General features: G+C 39.0%; 1 protein-coding gene across 2 annotated transcripts in view; it reads left to right on the top strand.

Annotated features, from left to right (window-relative positions):
• LRRC72 (leucine rich repeat containing 72) overlaps window positions 1–19,766 on the top strand; it is a 29,173-nt gene extending 9,407 nt beyond the window's left edge. Inside the window, exons 3-9 of one of the 2 annotated variants that reach the window (XM_061586810.1) lie at window positions 943–1,012; window positions 4,381–4,462; window positions 7,477–7,590; window positions 13,395–13,484; window positions 16,514–16,672; window positions 17,623–17,650; window positions 18,700–19,766. In XM_061586810.1, the coding sequence (XP_061442794.1) occupies window positions 943–1,012; window positions 4,381–4,462; window positions 7,477–7,590; window positions 13,395–13,484; window positions 16,514–16,672; window positions 17,623–17,650; window positions 18,700–18,898 (742 nt within the window). In that variant the 3' untranslated portion in view covers window positions 18,899–19,766. The remainder of the gene's footprint in view (window positions 1–942; window positions 1,013–4,380; window positions 4,463–7,476; window positions 7,591–13,394; window positions 13,485–16,513; window positions 16,673–17,622; window positions 17,651–18,699) is intronic. The other variant, XM_061586811.1, reaches the window with a different exon arrangement.
• Window positions 19,767–20,084: the final 318 nt, after the last annotated feature.

The raw sequence follows: 20,084 nt of genomic DNA, 5'->3' as shown, positions 1-20,084 counted from the left end.
CTCGTGTGATTACTTAATAATAATGAACATTTGAAGAGTGCTAATATTAAGCTGAGAGATATAAATGAGTCTTTTGTTTGTGCATGCCGTCCCATCGCAGTGCCATCAGTCAAACCATTCAGTCTCTAATTAACAATGGTTTTCTATTTCAGCCAAACCAGGAAACAGATTACCAGCTGCAGAAGAAGCCAGAATATTAAATCAGCTTCAAATCATGATATTATATATTGGCTTGTTCCAAAGCTGATGACCATAACTTCTCAGTTTGGATGAAATGGGAAACTCTAGTTAATTGAAGACTTCCACTCTGCATTCCTGCACACTATGAAGGGAGGGCCAAAGGAGCTGCATGTGTGTGCTAAAGACTTGTTCATAACTAGGCTTATTAAGCCAATGTATGATCATCTGAACTGCTCCATTGATTATTACTTTCTTCACAAAATATGAGCGAAAATTGAGGAAACTGAACAAAATTCAGTTATTTTACTACTAGTGATATTCAGCAAACACTGACTAAGAATGTATTTCCTTATATTATGCATAAGCAATGTTGATTGTAGTTCTCACAAAGTTGATTGCTTACTGCCAATAGTACGTAAGCCCTTTCGATCAAAAAGCACCTGTTAATCAGGGGTTCTTAACCTGGGGTCCTGGGGTCTATTCATGGGCTTCAGAGGGTCTGTGAACTGGGTGTAAAAATATCAATTTCCAGTGCAATAAGATTGTATGCAAAATTTTGTGTGTTTGTGTTTATGTGCATTTGGGGGGGACGGAGTCCTTGGCTTTCATCAGATTCTCAAAGGGGTTCATGACCCAAAAAAGGTTAAGAAACATTGTGTTACATACTGATATAATTACACGGCTACTGCAGTGCTTATTTATGAAGGATTGTAGTGTAATATTTAAGTGGGTATTTAAAAAGTTATATGACTTTTCTTTCAGAGGATTAGAAGAAGTCCCTGATTTATCACGGTTCCGGATATTAAGGTTTTTGTGGCTAAATAATAATAAGGTAATAAATATAATGTTTATATGATTTTTACACTTTTGACTATATTTTTGGCAATAAAAAGTAATGTTCTTCTGTTTTTTTAGAGTTTGCTAAATTTACAGTCAGGTACAAAGGCAAAATCAAGCATTTTAGGTCCCGTTAATTTCAAGAGAAGAGATTCAAGCATATGCTTACCTTTCACATTGGAATCCGTTGGATTCAGTTTTTGGCTGGATTGTGCCCCCTCTATGCTTGGTATTGCTACAGTCAGTGCTTTTTTGGTAAAAAAGAAGAAGAGTTGATGATACTCGTACTTTGAAAAAAAAGTATGCCAGCGCAAAATGGTTACCATGGGCAGCAAAAAGAAAGAAAAAAAGAGGTGCCGATACTCCATAGCGATGAGTTCCATCACACAAAAAAACACTGGCTACAATTATCACAGTTAGTTGTGGGGAAGGGCTGCAAACCACATGCTATGCACATGGAAGGTCTCAGGTTCAACCCCGGCATCTTCAGGTAGGCTTGAGAAAGACTCCTAGCGCATGCACAGTTCTTGCCCCAAAATGCTGTCTTTTCCCTGAGATCTTGTACTCTGGCTATCCGGGGATTGTTTGCCCAAGCCGCTTTCCCCCACTCCTTCAGTATATAGCCAGAGAGACGTTAGTCCTGTATCAGTGATTGGGTATGTGCTGATCTTGTGGTGTTGTTTTGGATTGAGATCACACTTACCAGGACATGGCTGAGCGCTGTTCCTTGTAGTTCTGAGGAGATTAAGCATCAGGCTTTGATAGGTGTTTTTGGTCCGTTTTGTTGTGCATACCAAACTTTGATGAAGCTAATATTGTCTGTTGCTTCTTTCCTGGCAGTTTAGCTAAACTTTCATTTCTCATATCATTCAGCAACTGATTATTACATTGAGGGCATTAGAGACTGGTACATGCTGAGAAAACTAAAGGTACAATTTTGTAGAAGTGTAGATTATAAACAAAAATATATATCATTAGAAGCTTACAGGAGGCATTAAAGTCATCTTAAAAAGGAAGAATATAAATGAGTAGATCCATGATAAAACCATGCCTACCTTATTACAATACATAACACTGGGGTACAGAGAGAAGAAAGTGCTATAGAGAAAAAAGGGAATAGGCTCCTTGACAGGAAAAAAGATTGATCAGAAATGAGACTGCAGGGAGACTTTTGGTGGTACTGAATGCTATGGGTACACAGAGTAAAAGAAGGAGTGGTTGAGAACTGGGGATACAGAAATATCTGAGGGTGGGGGAATGCTAGGAGGAGAGTAACAAATAAAGAGTTGCAGTTCTGTAGTGGCACATAGTAAAGAAAGAAAAGAAGGGGTGATTATTTCATTGAACACAATTTGTATACTGCTTGAATGTAAAGCAGTTTATGGACTAGAGAGAGAGAGAAAAGGGAACTGTTAATAAAGAAGGGTCCCGAGAGAACTGTGGTGTTTAATTTATATATAGAGAGAGAGAGAGAGATATGAACGTAATTGTGATTAACCAAACAGAGGTTTTTATTATATTAACAAAACGTTTCAGCTTCCGCCTTCATCAGCTCCCAACATATAAATGCTGTTACCAAGGTGGCAGTTACAGAGCTTTGAGGATGGAATGCTCAGAGGGGCTTCATTTGCAGAAGCTAAGTAGTGGTGGTACTGTCCTCCAGGTTCAGGCCATGTGGTGCCAATGTGTCCAGAGAGTAAATCCAAAAGTTCTCCCTTTTGGTCAATGCTGCTGCATCTGCTGGCATCTCTATCGCTGTAATGGAAAAGTCCAGCAGGCTGTGACCCTCGATGTTAAAATGCTTTGCAACTGGTTGCTCCACTTTTTTTGTCAAAATTGCTGACTTGTGGTTCCTGAAGCGCGTGCGTAGGTCAGTTGTGGTCTTTCCTACGTATTGGATATGACATCCTGGTCTTTTGCACTCGATGATGTAAACTATATTGCAGGACCTGCAGGTGATGTTCTGTTTGATGTAATATGTCCTGCCTGTCCTAGCGCTTGTAAAAGTGGCTGTCTCCCTGAGGTACACACAGGTGATACAGCGTTTGGAGTGACAAGGATGAGACCCTGGATTGGTGATAGGTGGCTTAAGCACAGCTCTCACCAACAGTCTGTGCAAATTAAGCCCATCCTCTTTCCATCCAATGCAATTTTATTTTACTGGAGAATTATTCCCTTCTCATAAAGTTAGCTACCCCTTTCCCCTGTTCTCTCTGGACAATACATAATGTGTGCAGCAGCTGTGAAAAAGGCAAATTCCATGCTAGGGATAATTAGGAAAGGTACTGAAAATAAAACAGCTGATATAATGCTGTTGTATAAATCTATGGTGCGGCCGCATTTGGAATACGTGTACAGTTCTGGTCGCCTCATCTTAAAAAGGATATTATAGAGTTGGAAAAGGTTTAGAAGAAGGCAACCAGAATGATCAAGGGGATGGAACGACTCCCTTATAAGGAAAGGTTGCAGCATTTGGGGCTTTTTAGTTTAGAGAAAAGGCGGGTCAGAGGAGACATGATAGAAGTGTATAAAATTATGCATGGCATTGAGAAAGTGGATAGAGAAAAGTTTTTCTCCTCTCTCATAATACTAGAACTCGTGGACATTCAAAGAAGCTGAATGTTGGAAGATTCAGGACAGACAAAAGGAAGTACTTCTTTACTAGCGCATAGTTAAACTATGGAATTTGCTCCCACAAGATGCAGTAATGGCCACCAGCTTGGATGGTTTTAAAAGAAGATTAGACAAATTCATGGAGGACAGGGCTATCAATGGCTACTAGCCATGATGGCTGTGCTCTGCCACCCTAGTCAGAGGCACCAGTTAGAACCAGAGAAAACCAGTTGCCGGAAGCCTCAGGAGGGGAGAGTGTTCTTGCACTCGGGTCCTGCTTGTGAGCTTCCCCCAGGCACCTTGTTGGCCACTGTGAAAACAGGATGCTGGACTAGATGGGCCACTGGCCTCATCCAGCAGGCTCTTCTTATGTTCTTATGGATGAGGTTTGTGTCACTTCAGAACAAAGGATGAGGAAGTTAAAATGGTTGAGGCTTCAGCATTACATTATTTCACTGGAGTGTTCTGTACGCAACTTTAACCTGAGATGAACCTAAACTAGTTTCATTCATCAATAGTTTTCAAAGAAATGCCGGCTAGTATGGCAATTGTATGACATATAAAAAAATGTTATAGGTAGATGCTTAATATATGAAAAACAGAACATGTCTATATTGTACATCTGTTGGATCTGTTATTATTTTTAATCCATTATTCAGGGGACTATTTAAATCCACAAAGAAATTACACAAGTTACAGTTCTTCACCAATGAAAGACATAAACCTCTTATTCTGATTCCCACAATTTAGATTCAGAATCTAACTTTCTTGAAGCATAACTGCTGCCTGACAGAACTATACCTCAACGATAACGAAATCAGAAATATAGCAGGTATGGAGTTAACATAATCTCTCTTGAACTGGGAGTGATTTCTGTGAGCACAGATATGTTTGATATGCTTGGAAAGGAATGTAAGAATGCCCTGGGCTAAGATGTGTAGTGCTTTGTGAAAATATAGGCAAAAGAATGCATAGTCGCCCTAAAGAGTGAGAAAGCAGTATAGAAACCTACTGCGGCCTGGGCTTGACTGTGTTCTGAAGGAAATTAAGTCATTTCTGTGATTTCTATGTACAGTAACAATATAATGCCTGTTGTGAGGTGGACAGTCTGTGAATGAATCCCTTCACTCTTGGCAATATAAATGTAAAATAAGAATTAGGCAGATTTCATAAAGTTGTGGAGCCATGTTTTGGCTGAGAAGGTATAGGTCTATAGGTAGCTTGGTTGGGATAGAAGTTGGATATGAGCTTGTAGAGAAATCTGTCATGTCAGTGGGAAGAAGGGAGTACCTGCAGTGTAGTGAAATCAGTATGAGTTTAAACCTTGGTAATTAAGTTAGAAACTGAGCACTGATTAACATGGTCAGCAAATTGTCTAGAAATTCAGCATTGCTGAAGCTAAGTGGTTGTGAATCTGATGGGTCTCTGGATGGGACATCACTAGAAGATAATCAAAACAAAACATGGCCTAGTTTTTATGATGTCACATCAGTGATTATATTTAGAGTATTGTGTACATACTGTGAAGCACTGACACAGCTGCTTTTCCGCACGCATGAACTGTTCTTAAAGTCAGCCTGTATCTTGGAACAGCCCTGGATTTGCCTGAATTGGCCCCCAAGGCATGCTGGGTACACAAGTGGAGAAAATGGTTAAGTACAGCTGGGAGATGATGGTCACTGAATAGTAGATACAGTAGGGCCCCACTTTACAGCGATTTGCTTTACAGCGATTCACTAATACAGCGGTGTCAATTAGACACAATTAGACTAAAGCCCCACTCATACGGCGCTTGTTCCGCTTTTACGGTGGTTTTCGGGTATCGAGCACCATTCTATTCAATGGGTTCCGCTTTACAGCGGGGGTCCGGAACGTAACCTGCCATATGAGTGGGGCCCTACTGTATAGGTTTATGAGTCATTGGTCATGGTTTGAAGTTGGCTTAATATCCTGGCTTGTTCTGAATCTGTTAACCATAGTTTCCTGTTTTGGTCAACATGTGAAACAATAGTTAATGGAAGAGTACCTGGTTTGTTTGCTCTTGCTGTGGAGGAATGAAGATGCTATGTGCACATCCACGCTTATTCATACTGCAGCTTATTAAACCTTAATATGATTGTCTGGACCAGCTTGTTGAAGATAGCATCTTTCTATGGAGTGAATTGAAATCTCTGGGTATCTGACTCAGGCAATGTAATCATAGTTATTGGATGCACATTTGAAAGAAGTGCTGTCTGATCTTATGCAGGCATTTTCTTAGTCTTCACTGCTCTATTGTCACCTCAGCAAACAGAGACAAATGGATTACAAAGTAGTCATCATCTCAAATTAAAGTCATAATCTCATTTTAAAATAATGTTGCATTCAAGAAGTCAAATCATTAATTTTGGTTTGGTTCTGGCTTGGGTTTGACTACAAAAAATGTTCTGGGCCAGGCTAATAAAGATTCTTTAACTGTGTGGGAATCCTAAACTGGAAAAATTGCATATAATTTAGATATAATTGTGTATGCGTTTTTGTGTCGCATTATGACAGTGGCTTGCAATGTCATTGGTCTCATTCAGAAGTGGGGAACCTTTTCTGGTCAGAGGGCCAGATCTTCATCTTCCCAACCACTAGTGGACCAAAGCAGACAGGTGGGCAGGGCTGCCTGCCTGTCAGTCACCTAACATTCTAGTGATGTTAGGTGAAGCTTCCTTTTGAATCCCTGATTTTGGGGACTTCAAAGCTGAACCGCAGGGTTTTCAAATGTGGAAGGGATTGAAGGCATGCTCCAATCAGCCCATTGACAGATGGGAGATTGCACTTCTGGAGACCTCTATGATCTGAAAGGGTGGAGGGACTGAAGGTGTGGTCTGATCTGATCAGGTGATGGGCCGATTGGAACACGCCTTCAAACACCTGTCCTCACTAATGACATCAGTGGGTAGGTGGGTGGGTGGAAATGGTTTGGGGAAAATGGCCTCACAGGCCAAATTGTATCCCTTGAGGGGCCATGATTGGCCCAGAGGTCGGAGGTTCTCCACTGCTGGTCTAATTTGTGTAGTCTTTTCAAGACTAGTGCAGGCTTTTGCACCCTATGCTATCTGCTGGGGACAATCAACAGGGGATGGTTATTTTTATGATTTCTCTGAGCTTCCCAGTAGCATCAGTGGCCACTACTGAAGGCAAGAGTGCTAGACTAGGTATACCTTTGGTCTGCCCCAGTCAGGCAATTCTTATATTCTCATCAACCCAGATGTTGGTTTTATGTAGTCAGGTTCACTTCAAGTAGGACCAATCAGTGTATTCACATTCATTTTTTTAAAGCTGAGTTCTTATATTGACTTAGTAACATTGCTCTGTTACTGTTCAGATTGATAGGCTTTCTAATAATGGCTCAGTTTATGTTTCCCATAGTAATAATTAAGAGCTAGCGGTTTAAAAATTCGGGTTTGATTTGACTTGCTGGTCACAGTAGGAACATTGGTTAGAATAAAAGTCTATGTGTTATCCTTTTTCCCACAGCAGCAACCAGGTGCCTCTGGGAAGCTCACAAGCAGGACAGGAAATCTTGCTCTGGGCTGTTATTATTTATTTATTTATTTATTTATTTATTTTATTACATTTATACCCCACCTTTCTTTTCATGATTGAAATCCAAGGCGGCTTACATATGGTTCCCAGGTGGTCTCCCATCCAGCCACTGACCAGACCTGACCCTGCTTAGCTTCAGCGGGAAGCTGGCCTTATGTGCCTTCAGACCATAGCCTGGGACCTCTAGCAACTAATATTTAGATGCATTTTGCCTCCATCATGCCTTATATGTATTGGGGATCCTATGGTAATTATTATTGTCATTTTTAGGTACTCTGAAACATGTGCATTCATTGCAGATCCTACTGCTTCACAACAATCGTCTGAAAAACCTGGAGAAAACTGTGAAAGAGCTACAGGGAATGCAGTATCTACATACCCTAAGTAATATTTTTTTCCTTTGCAGGACATTAACGGGGCCCACTCATACATTTAGTAGAAAACAGACAGTTTTGAGGATGAAGGTAGAATCAAATAATTCATCCTTTTTGGAAAGGTCTTTTGCTGAGCAAATAGATTCTGTAATTAAATATACCAGTATCAGTTTTAACTAGTGTGTGCATTTTTTTTACTGTACTGACAGAGCAAGGGGTATATGAAATGTCTGACACTTGAAATTTCATATTAAGATAAACAAGACAGTGCTGGCGCCACTAAGTTTTGCAGCATGAAATCGCCTTCAGGGAAGTAGGATTATAAACTGTTAACCTGTTGAAAGTGAAAGTGTAAGCAATCTTTCTCAGCTTTTTCTAAAGGAATGTGCTCATAGATCATACTAGGCTTTCAGGACTTTCAGAAGCAGGAACTAATTTAATGCCTTAGTAAAGTAATTAATAGAGGTATTTAATATCATCCAACTGGTATATACATTCAACAAGGCTGAATGTTTGATGGCAAGAAATAAAAAGATGATGAGGCTGAAGCTGAGCCAAGCTGAAGCTGAAAACAAGTCAAGTATCACAAGGATCATATATGAGTCATATTATTCTGTTTCATTTTGGGCAACATTTAAGAAATATTGTGTTATACGTTCAGTTTCAAATTATCATGTATGAAATTGGATCAACTTTCTGTTTCTCAGATGTCTGTCAGTTGGTCATATACATTTTATAGAAAGGGTGAGGGGGAAAGATAGATCACTGTTGGACTTCATAGAACTTAGTCAATGTCACTTTTTCTTAGGTAGGAGTGCATATTTAGGATAGTTTAATATATGATTATGCTTGAATCTGAGTATGAAAACATAAGTCCAAAGGCCTATCAAGTCTAGCTTTCTTTTCTTATAGTGGCCCACTAGATGCCCTTGGGAAGCTCACAAGCAGGACATGAGCGCAATAGCACTCCCTGCTTGTGGTTCCTTATGACGTCCTTCCCTGGTTCTCCCTGTCAGGTTCCTACCTGCTTGTGGCTACTGCCTTTCACTAGGCACCACCAGGGATACCACCAGTCCGGACCGTCCTTTATATGGTTTCTCACTCTGCTCTAGCACAGATCTCACTAGATCCCCCTGCTAGGCAGCACCACCAGTCACATCCTATAACCAATACTCCCAGAGACTTTGCCTGAGTCTCTCTCTAGCTGGTTACTTTTGTGACTGCGTGCTTATGCTGTTCCCAACCCCCTTGTATCTTTATAGATAACGCATACAACTCTGGGTTGCTCTGGATACTTGAATTGTTATTATTCCTCCCTTCACCGCTGCCACCATTAGATACTGTTTCTGTTCAGCCTTGGTAATTACCTTGCCCTCTCTTCTGGTATGTATATCCCCCAGCCAAGGATCAGGCCTTTAGTAAACCAAATAAGTATTTATTAAATATCAGAAATAACAAGATTAGTTTTAGAATGTTTCACAAGCGTATGGTTTCATCTATTCCTGTTTTGTACTTGACTTATTATTAATCAGAACTCCAACTCCCTCTTTCTCCACACTCCTGACCTCCACCCTCAAACACCTCTTTCTCCACACTCCCAACATCCACCACCAAACACCTTCTTCTCCACCCTACTAACATCCATCCACCAAACACCTTCTTCTCCACCCTACTAACATCCACCCCGATTCAACTGTCATTCTTCCATTTATACTCCCAGCCACTCAAACGCTCAGCCAATCATCCAGCATTCTACTGCTTATGTACTCCCCCCTCCTCTTTCACTCCACTTACCATATGTCTTCTATATAAACAGCACCTACCATATTTACACTATAAGCAGGAACATCACATTCCTGCAGACTGGAATTCAGTGGTATGCAGAGGCATAGTGCCTCTGATAATGGAGGTAATATGCAGCCATCATAAACAAAATAAATCATGATGAGAAGCCATTGATAACTTTATCCTTTATGAATTTGGCCAATCCCTTTTTAAAGTTATTCAGGTTGGCAGCCGACACTATCTTATGAAAGCAAATTCCATGGTTAACTATATGCTGGGTGAAGTACTTCCTTTTGTATGTCTTGAATCTCCTGACATTCACCTTCGTTGGATGACCCCTGGTCCTAGTATTATGAGAGGGAGAACCTGGTATATTTTCTCCACACTGTGCATAATTTTATACACCTCTATCATGTCTCTTACTCGCTTTTTTCCTAAATTAAAAAGCCCCAAATATTGTAAGCTTTCCTTATAGAGGGGTTGCTTCAATCCCTTAATTGTTTTGGTTGTCCTTTTTTGCACCTTTCCCAGCTCTATATTATCCTTTTTGAGATGCAGCAACCAGAACTGTACACAGCGTTCCAAGTGTAGTCACACCATAGATTTGTATAAAGGCATTATGATATTGGCAGTTTTATTTTTCTAATGAATCCTAATGAACATGGAATCTATCTTTTTCACAGCTGCTATACATTGACTCAACATGTTCATTGGGCTATCCGCCATGACCCCAAGATTTCTTTCCAGATCAGTCACCGCCTGTTCAGCCCCTATTGTTAGATTTTTTTGCCCAGTGCACATCACTTTATGCATGCTTACAATGAACTGTATTTGCCATTTTAATGCTTATTTATTCAGTTTGGAGAGATCTTTTTGGAGCTCCTTGCAATCCCTTTTTGTTGTTACCACACTGAATAATTTGTTCACCTCAGCAAACTTGATTGATTGAAAAAACCTTTAAGCGGTTTACAAAAGTCATTAAATTATTGATAAAACAGTTAAAGACAAGGTTATAGTTTTGGTGTACAAAGCCCTATACAGCTTGGGACCAGGATATCTGAAAGACTGTCTTACCCCTTATATACCTAGTTGATCACTGCACTCTACAGGTGAGGGCCTCCTGCAGATACCATCTTATCAGGAGGTTCGTTCTGCACAATATAGGAAACGGACCTTTAGTGTGGCAGCACCTATCCTGTGGAATTCCCTCCCTTTGAATATTAGGCAGGCACCATCTCTGCTATCTTTTCGGCACCTTTTGAAGACTTTCCTCTTTCAACAAGCTTTTAGGTTGAGACCTATCACAGTCTGCGTCTGTGTTAGAATTGCTTAATGTTTTTTAATAACGTTTTAAACCCTTTTTTAAAGTTGTTTTTTTAAAAATGTTTTTAACGCTGTTTTGTTTTAATGTATTTTAAGATCTGTTTTTATGATGTTTTAAAGTATTTTTAGCGCTTTGTTTGCCGCCCTGGGCTCCTGCTGGGAGGAAGGGCGGGATACAAATTAAATAATAAATAAATAAAATAATTTTAAAACATTTTAAAAACAGACAGCAACAGGCAAAAGATTAAAACATCAGCATCTATGCATCTGGATAGCCTTGTCTAAACAGAAATGTTTTAACCAGGTGCCAAAAAGAATATAACACGGGGGCCTGCCTGATGTGAATAGGCATGGAGTTCCAAAGAGTTGGTGCTGCCACACTAAAAGAACTATATTTTACAAGTGCAGAATGGAGACTGTGCGGCACCTGCAACATGCCTGTTCAGCAGACTGAAGTGCTTGAGTGGGCACATATGGGGTAAGGCAATTTGAACTTGGCCCAGTAACAAATCGGCAAATTTACTAACCAACTCTAACCTCAGTTAATTTATGAACCTATAACTCTTGTGATATAAATGTAAAACACATCATTTGATGTCTACCAAAAAGAATGTACACTGTACAAGAATGACATCACTTTGCCTGTTTAATAGATGTCTCAGAAGTGATACAATCCCATAGTGAACAACCAGAATAAACATACCCAAAGAGTAGAAAAGTAACTACTATTTCTGTTTTACAGATATGTTGATTAATTGTCCAGTATTACTGAGACTGCACATAAAATATATTTTATATTGACTCCCAGGTATACTTATTGTGTTGAATCCAGATTTATTCTTGCATGGACTCAGTGAAATCAGTGGGACATAAGCATGACATGACTAAGTTTGCAATCCTAAACACACTTACCTGGGAGTAAGCCCCCTTGAACTCAATGGGACTTACTTATGAGTAGACATATATAGGATTGTGCTCTAAGTCTGGATCCAGCCCATAATGTTTATCAGTTGCCTCTCTGCCTGAATGCACCCAAGATGGGATACAACATTAAAACCCAGTACATGTAATTAAAATGAGTAAAATCCATATAAAAACCTAATAATATAATAAAAACGTGTGGTTATATAGTTGTATTTTTTGGTTGAAATCAGTTTCATGACTAACTTGTCCCATTGATTTCAATGGGACCTAAATTTAATAAGCTTGAGTCTGTATCCAATCATATAAATCCATTCAAATAGAAATGGGTGGATGAGTGGGCTACAAGAGTTAAAACAAGGGCATCTGGCATATTATATTTAATTGGAAAAGTAAGCTAGCTGGCCAAATAAAATTGTAGGTCCACTGTTATACGAACAATATGTGCTATATATTTTATCTTCTTACATGTAGAGGTTTTAGACTAGGTATACTATTCAGTGTTACATTATTTCTATAGAAGTTATTTCCTGTCTGTAAAGGTAGTGTTTTTTCTACTACTGCCATCTTGTGGTTCTTTAGATGCAATTAATTATTATAATTTCCTTGTTCATTTTGGAGCGAAAAAGAACATAAGAAAAGAATTTGCAAAAAATATGCTTTCTAAAAAATTGATAAGATTTTTCAGGACCATCAGAAAAAAATGGATTATATCTTATACCCAGATATTGTCAGTATTAAAAGAGATTATGGATGCATTCAGAGTGTCTTCCCAAAGCAATGCATGTTCAACATGTGAGGCACCAGTGTCACTGTGACTTAATACTGAGTTGGTTCTTTCTCAGTTTTTTAAAGCTTTTTTCCTGTGCCATAGGAACGTGACATAGTGGGCTGGTTCACATTTAACAATAAAGCATGTCTTGGCATTATGTGTGTGAGTACAAAGGACCCTCAGCCAAATCTTGGGCTTGCCCACTTCCCCTTTCCCTCTTCTCCTCCCATGTGGCCGGGAGAAGGACTTTGCTAGCGTTTACTTCGTTTTAGAGAATCCTGACTTCTAAAGCAAAGATGGTGATTTATAAACGGAGCAGAATTGATTTTAAATAAGCCAGTTTCAATGCATCGGTTATGAAGCTGGCTTGTTTAACCAGCGTTTCTTTTATATCAGTTTGTATATCTAGATTAACACAAAAGATTTAATGTAGTACCTGTTTACAGAGAAAATAGAAAATAGCAAAATTCACTGGCATGACAGCAGGTAATCTTAATAGACAAAATGGTGTGGTGCCTTAGCAAAGCTTAGTTATCACAAAAACTGAAACTAAAATTTGAGCTGTTTGATGTTTTGAATGCTTTTACTTTCACCAAAGTCTGATAAAGACTTTTGGGACTGGCCTGACCAGTTGTAAAATCTTCCAACTAGGAATGGAGAAGTGGAAATTATGTTATGGCGATCGTCTCTGGCAGCTAGATATGGGTCTTGTCTTCCTGTGTTAATATTGGGAGGGAAAGACGCATCAGTGCAATACATGATGGGAAACTTGATCAGAGTTTTTCTGGTTAATCATAAAAACTTCAAAGGCTTATAACACAAAATGGCACCAAAAAGCATTTGTTGCAGGTTTTTCCCGCCATGCAACTCACAATGGGCCACAATGTTCAGGAAGGAGGTACTTTGTGAATACAAACTACTTGTTTGTATAGCATCTGTTGAAAAATGGAAGAGGTTGCCAAATCTTTGTTCAGTAATTTTGACCATTGTTCTTTTTGTTTCAACTCCTGCAGACCTGTTTAATAACCCTCTGTCACAAGATCGCAGATACCATCTCTGTGTAATATACCACATTCCTTCAGTAACTTTGCTTGACAGAAAAGGTAGAAGCTATTTTTCTTTTCTTAATAGAATGGAGGATAACTGCTTAATGTTTTTGCAACAGAACAAGATACAATGTTTTTTGTGGCTGTCCTCACTCAACACATCAATTTTGTAAGATCTGATATGCAAGGAAAGTTCCTGTTTGATGAATTTTGTTTCATAGTGAGTCCTTTAGTTTGGGGCATATTGGAAGTAGAGTATGCATTTGTCCTTTACAAGACTTCATTTATCTGCTATATAGTTTTTTGAACCTACTTTAAGAAATCTTCATGGAAATAAATTTGTATATATATCCTGGTTAAGTGCAGTTTTAATAACTAACTTATTTCAGTTTCCAGAGGAGTAGCCTTTGTCAGCTGGTTGTCGCAAAAACAACAAAATATTTTGGCTCCTGAAAAGCAAATAGATGTATTATGGAATACATTTCATGGACTAAAGTCCACTGCATAAATTGCAAAGTATTATCCTCAGCTGGTAGATGTGGAAGGAAAAAAATGTGAGGTTCGAAGGAAGTGAAATGCAAAAAATACAGACTGATAATTACAAAATACACTCAAAGTGTCTGTAACATTAGCACAGTGACAATTCACAAAGCAATACTGATAACACAAATATCTGGCATTTGTAAGTTTAAAAGTGCAATTAAATAAATAAATAAATAAATAATTACAAAGTTAATTAATTTCATGGAACCAGTTCTGTTCAATGTTTACATTACTGTTAACTTTGTTAAATACATTGTCTGGACTTCTTTCAGCCTGAACTATGGAGTCTATTAAATAAAGTCTTTCACACACCAGCAATAGGAAATCTCATCACTTCCCCATAACCAAAAGCAACTAAATCACAGTTATAGGTTTGTTAGGGGAGTTTCAAAAGCAGTTTACAATGTAGTAGGGGAAACTGATGCTGGGGGGCCAATGCCAAAAAAACCCCATGAAGAACAGAAGTAACCTGCTGGGTGAACCTAAAGGAGCTCTCTTGACTGTAGCCACAAACCTTCATCTCAAGAAATATTAGGCTACTGTCTGCAAATCACACAAGCCTCCAAATCCCTTGGTGTTAAGCCTGTCATCCAATTAAAGAAATAGCAGTCCATCAATCATTTGAGTTTTTGTTAATTAATGGTTTAATCGGTTAAATCTTCATATGAGAAAAATAATAGTTCTAAGGAAAAAAAATATTTTGTTTTTAGATCATGCATGAATGTCACAGCGGTTATAATCTTAGAAGACAGAATATCTCTTCTAAGATACTGCCTGCCATCTGCACTTTTGAGATTGGTATTTGTAATAAAAAGAAACTTTTTTTAAAAAAGAAAAGTCGATGGATTGGTTAACACCAGGCAACCCTATAGTCAATCAAAATGTCTTTGGGCTGCGGTTCTAACCCCACACACCTGGGAGTAAGACCCATTGAATTCAGTTGGATTTGCTTCTGACTAGACGTGGTTAGAATTGCACTGTGAATCATTTACCCAGGGTTTCCCAAACTGTGGTCTGTGATCTTCATTTAGGTGTCCCAGTGTGTCCATAAAAATACAATTAAAATTATTAAATTTATTCTCCACCCTTCACCAGCAGATCCCAGGGCAGATTACAACAGTTTAAAATTCAATATTAAAAACAAAACAAATTACAATCACAGGAGTAGGGTGGGTCCTGAAAACATACACCTGAGGTATCAAAGGCCAGGTATCATATAGCATCTAGCACAGCACATTACAATTGCTGCTACAGGCAGAAAAAATATTAAGAATCTCAGCAATTTTAAAGTGATACATGGAAACAAACGTTTGGGAACCACTGACTTAATCTTATTGATTTATTAACAAGTCTAATACTTAATTTTAACTAGGTATTACCCTTGAATACTCTTACAGGTATTATCTTCTAACATTACAAGGCCCGAGTTTTAACATCTGTGCTACACTGCTAACATCTACTGCCATCTATTTTCTGTAGTTATTATAACTACATTTTAATTTGTTTCCTAGATAACTGCTATTAAAAGACTGCACTGCATTTTAAGTAATTCTGTCAGAACTTCTTGTTGTCTATATCTTTAGCTTATATTTATCCTAACATAGTATTGAGATTAGTATGCTGTGTTCCTATTAATAAGATTTATGTTGACCTACCATCTAGAATCTTTGTTAAACGTGCAAAACATATGTTGCAACTGTATGTATAAATAACGACTGCAAGAAATCGGAAATTGTTGCTGTGCTGCAGATTTCTCCATAATGGACCTGGAAGTGTTAGTCTGTTCACCTAATGACAGAAAGTTTAAAGAGTAACATTTTCATATAAGCCTGTTTTAGGCTCTCCCAACATGGTGCCTGTTGGAAGTGGGGCAAGAGCAACTCCTGTTTTGTACTTTTGTTTATGTTCCAGAAGGGAGATAGAGTTAAGGTCCTCCAGATGGATAGACTTGTTTACCTTTACCTGTGATGCTCTGACTGACTTCCTTGAGACACCCTTTGTCTCTGCTCTCTCCTAGCCATGAGGTCAACTCCCACAGCTGGGCGTTGCACCTCCAACTTAGTTAGAACTAGGTATGCCTTTCTATCTACAATGTATTTCTATAAATAAAGTAGCTTTTCTTATTTTACCAAGTCTCAAGTCTCAGTGATCCTGATGCAGGGTAAAAGTCTGCTTTCTTAGGTAAACGCGCACACACGCTGGCACACTCGCATTTCAACATCCGCTGTTACTCTCTGTTGCTGTTGTGCTGCTTTAAACAAATTTAGTAGCACAAACACGCAGCAACAGTGCCCTCCAGGTATTTTGGATTGCAACTCCCATGAGCACCAGCCAGCAGTGATAAGAGTTGGTCCAAAACTTCTGGAGGGCACCAGATTGGGGAGGGCTGGTCTAGCATTTATTATGCTCCATTTTCAAGCTTCCGTAACACCTAGTGCCCCATTATAATTCAGTCAATCAGCTGACCTTAAATTAGAGCTTGTTGTCCAGTATGTAAGCAGTTGGTTAAGCTTTAGATAACACCACCGATTCATATTTTACAGAAATAACTACAAAACAAAGAGAATCTGCTCTGCATATTTACAACCATGAAAAGACCCTTGTCCTTCAGTCTATAGGATTTGGAAAGAGAATAGATGTACCACTATTGCCTAAGACAGCATTTTGCCTGACGCCCACCAAAGTAATGCGCTTGCCTCCAGGTATTTAACATAATTTGGGAAAATAACAGATGAATAATCATTATCCATTCCAATTTACACAAAATGGGTTTCACAATTTATGTGAACTTCTATAATGGCCTCACTTTTTGGCTGTCTACTTGAGATTTTTTGAGGGCTTGCTGTGATTTACATTCATCATTTTATACCTTTCAGTAGAAGCTGTTACCTTTTAGAACAAAAATTTGTTCAGTCATTCAAGGCATTTGCTGAAGAGTAAATATTCTTTCCTTTTCCAGATCTTTAATACTGAAGTTTTAAAGATTCAAACCTTGAAAAGAAGGTTTTGAAGTGTTCTGCATAGATATATCTACCTTCCATCTAGTTTCTAGGATGGAGTGTGGTGGGGTGGTGTAGGCCAGCTCTTGGGGTGGGCAGATAGTGACCAAGCTGGATTGAACTCCTTTTACATTGGTTGATGCGCAGGGATGTCAGGTGTAGAGCAGGTGGGGATGATTTGGGGAAAACAGACTGGTGGGCTAAATTTGGTCCACAGGCCAGAGGTTCCAGGAGGAAAGTTTTGTTTCAAGTCTTATGGCTGGATGATGCTTGTACTAGGGAAGTTTGACACCCACTTCAGTTGTTCTCCAGTGACTTTGCCAAAGCCACTGAAAATTCATAAGTTGTGCACAAATGTCTTTTGAAGAGATTTGTTGGCCCTTTTCCTCCAAACATGTGTAACTGCAGAAGATGGTAGCGGTAAGCAAAGATGATTTTGTTGACAAGGGGGAAAATCACAAGTTAACTATATAAGGCTAAGCAATAACTAGTAGAAACTAGAAAGAACAGTCTCACTCAGTAAACAATTGCTGATTTATAACATTTACCATTTAAAACTAATGGGATTTAGAATTGACTGTACCTATTTAGTATTCTCATCAGTCAGTTAAGTGGTATACAGACTTTAATAACTTTTTCCAAACTTGGTTTAGGTTGCGAGTTTGGAAATCACCTGGTTAAGTAAGTAAGATCAGCCTCTCCTTTCTTCCTGTTTATTAATATTTAGATACAAGAATCCCATTCATAAACAAGAAAAACAGTCTAGTGGCGGCATAAAAACACAGATAACATTTTGCCATAAGATTTCATGTCCTCTTCATGAATGGTTATTGACAAATTGACAAATATATACAGGTTAGTTGCTCAGTTCATAGTACCTCAACATGCATAATAACTGGCTAATGTGCATGGAGAATTGACATAACCTGTTCATGAAGAGGGCTATTTCCTGTCAGTGTACCTATTGTCTAACAGACCTTGTAGTATATGCATATCAACTGCATTTTATACGTTCTCTGGGTGAAATGCATACTCTCCAAGAAGCATGCCATTTGTTTCTGTCTCTAGTTCAGAAGCAGTCAAATCATTGCCTACAAGTAATAGGCCCTCTCAACTTGTAATATTTAATGCTACTTCTAGAGTCCCCATCAGTTGATCAGCAGGGAAAAGACAGTATTGCTGTCATCTCCTCCTTCCCCCTCAGTTGTTTCCTGCCAGCTGAGCAGCGGGGTGGGTGGGAGATTTAACTCTTAGCTCTCCCACCGAGCAGTGAGTGGAGAAGGAAAGGGATCTAGATGAAGTTTACTCTGCATTCACAACGGGGCTTCACTGTGATTACCTCCTTTCATCCATAAACAAATTGTATGTGTGAATGGGCAGGTAGGAGTGAGAAAGTGGGGGGTAGTTATCTCCCCCCAACTCTTCCCACCCATCTACTCTTAGAGAGAGTGCATGAGAGAATAGCTTCATACACACCCCTCAAACCCTCCCCATCCATTCATCCACCCACATAGCTCAGTTGTGGGGAAGAAGGGGCATGGCGACAGAATCCCATTACCCAGCTAGGAACGGCAGGTTGGGTCGTAGATAAATATTTGTAGCTAGACTGCACCCTTTGCTTCTTTATTATTCTTAATGTTTCTACTGACTTTGCTTTATTTTTCATGACAAAATAAAACATCAAAATATTTACTATTAGTGACAAATTTATTAGTTTTCTTGTTGTATAGGAAAACTTGTCATTTTTTGTTGTTGTTTGGAAGAATTCCATTTGAAAATCCAGAAGATGCAGTCTTTATAAGGGCAATGAAGCGGTCTGTAATGGAATTCTCCACTGTCGATTGGGAGACAATGCCCACTTGTGAAGAAAGACGCCTTGGCACCGATCCAGAAAAACGGCCAGAGAGACTGACAATTAAGTTTAGATAAGAGTAACTTTTCTTAGGAAATGTCTCTTTTGCCATTATTTGTGTTACTGCATTTTAAACCTCAAAGTCATTTCAAATCTAGATACATGTTACCATTTTAACACCTAATGTATAGTATGCAAGCAGGATACTTCAAGCTATAATTGTAATTGGTTACTTAAAACCAGTGTCATAGCTCATGGATTGAAGTTGTCTTGTTGAGCAATTAACCATTGTTTGTTGTAAGCCAGGTTCTTGGTTTGCACATATTTGAAACTAAAAATAAAGTTGGCAGAAGTTGTCCTCTTTGGCACACAAGAGTAGGAAACTGCATTCAGACCAACTCAGATCTCTCTCTTAACTACTCTTACACCAGAAACTACACCCTGGCTTATACGAGAAGCCGCACTTCCTAGTGATGGTAGCATCTTGTGTTGCTTGGCAGCACAACTTCTGAATGGTCACTATTTCCCCTGGGTGTGCTGCAGGCCCTGTAAGGACAGCAAATGACTTGGAATCATTGACGTTCTGGTGGCGCACTCACCATCCCACGGCAGCCTCTCTTCTTGCGGTAGTAAGCGTCACGTCATAAATTCATGTTTTTCAGAGCTGCCACACACTGGGCTGACATAATCAAGCTATCTACTATGGCCCTAAAGTCAAAGACCTAAAGTCTTGGTCCTGGTCAGTTGCTGGCAGTTAAGACCGCATGAGTGCATATGTGAAAAATATTTTTGGCTCCAATGTGCATCACTGGATTTGCTTACACTGAATTGCCATTTTATTGCCCATTCAGCTAATTTGGAGAGGTTTTGCATTCAGAAGGATTTAGCCTCAAGTCCTAGATGTGGGGATGCAAAGCTAAGAAATAGAATTGTTTAGGCAGCCTAAGTCTGACTCAGTGGGCAGTGAGTGAGCTGGCTATAGTTTTATCTGTGATACCATTTGTGTATGAGGAATAAAGACTTCTCTGCGATTTTGCCAAGGCTATTTTAACTGACTGGTAGGAAGAGATTTTAGGAGGTTATTTTTATCCTTTCTTTTGTAAATTTAGAGGATATTTTACTATAGCAAACCTTTTTCTCCAAATACTGTGAAGATCTCTAAGGTGCACCACTGCACATTTGGGCTCTCTGATTGAATGTTCATTCCTCCAAAAAAGGAAGCAGCACAGAAGAGGTGGAAAGAAGACTAATCTAGAACCATTC

Source organism: Rhineura floridana, chromosome 10, assembly GCF_030035675.1.
Source record: "Rhineura floridana isolate rRhiFlo1 chromosome 10, rRhiFlo1.hap2, whole genome shotgun sequence".
Classification (NCBI taxonomy): domain Eukaryota; kingdom Metazoa; phylum Chordata; class Lepidosauria; order Squamata; family Rhineuridae; genus Rhineura; species Rhineura floridana.
Note: the sequence above shows the minus strand (reverse complement) of the source record. Positions and strands in the feature narration are given on the sequence as shown.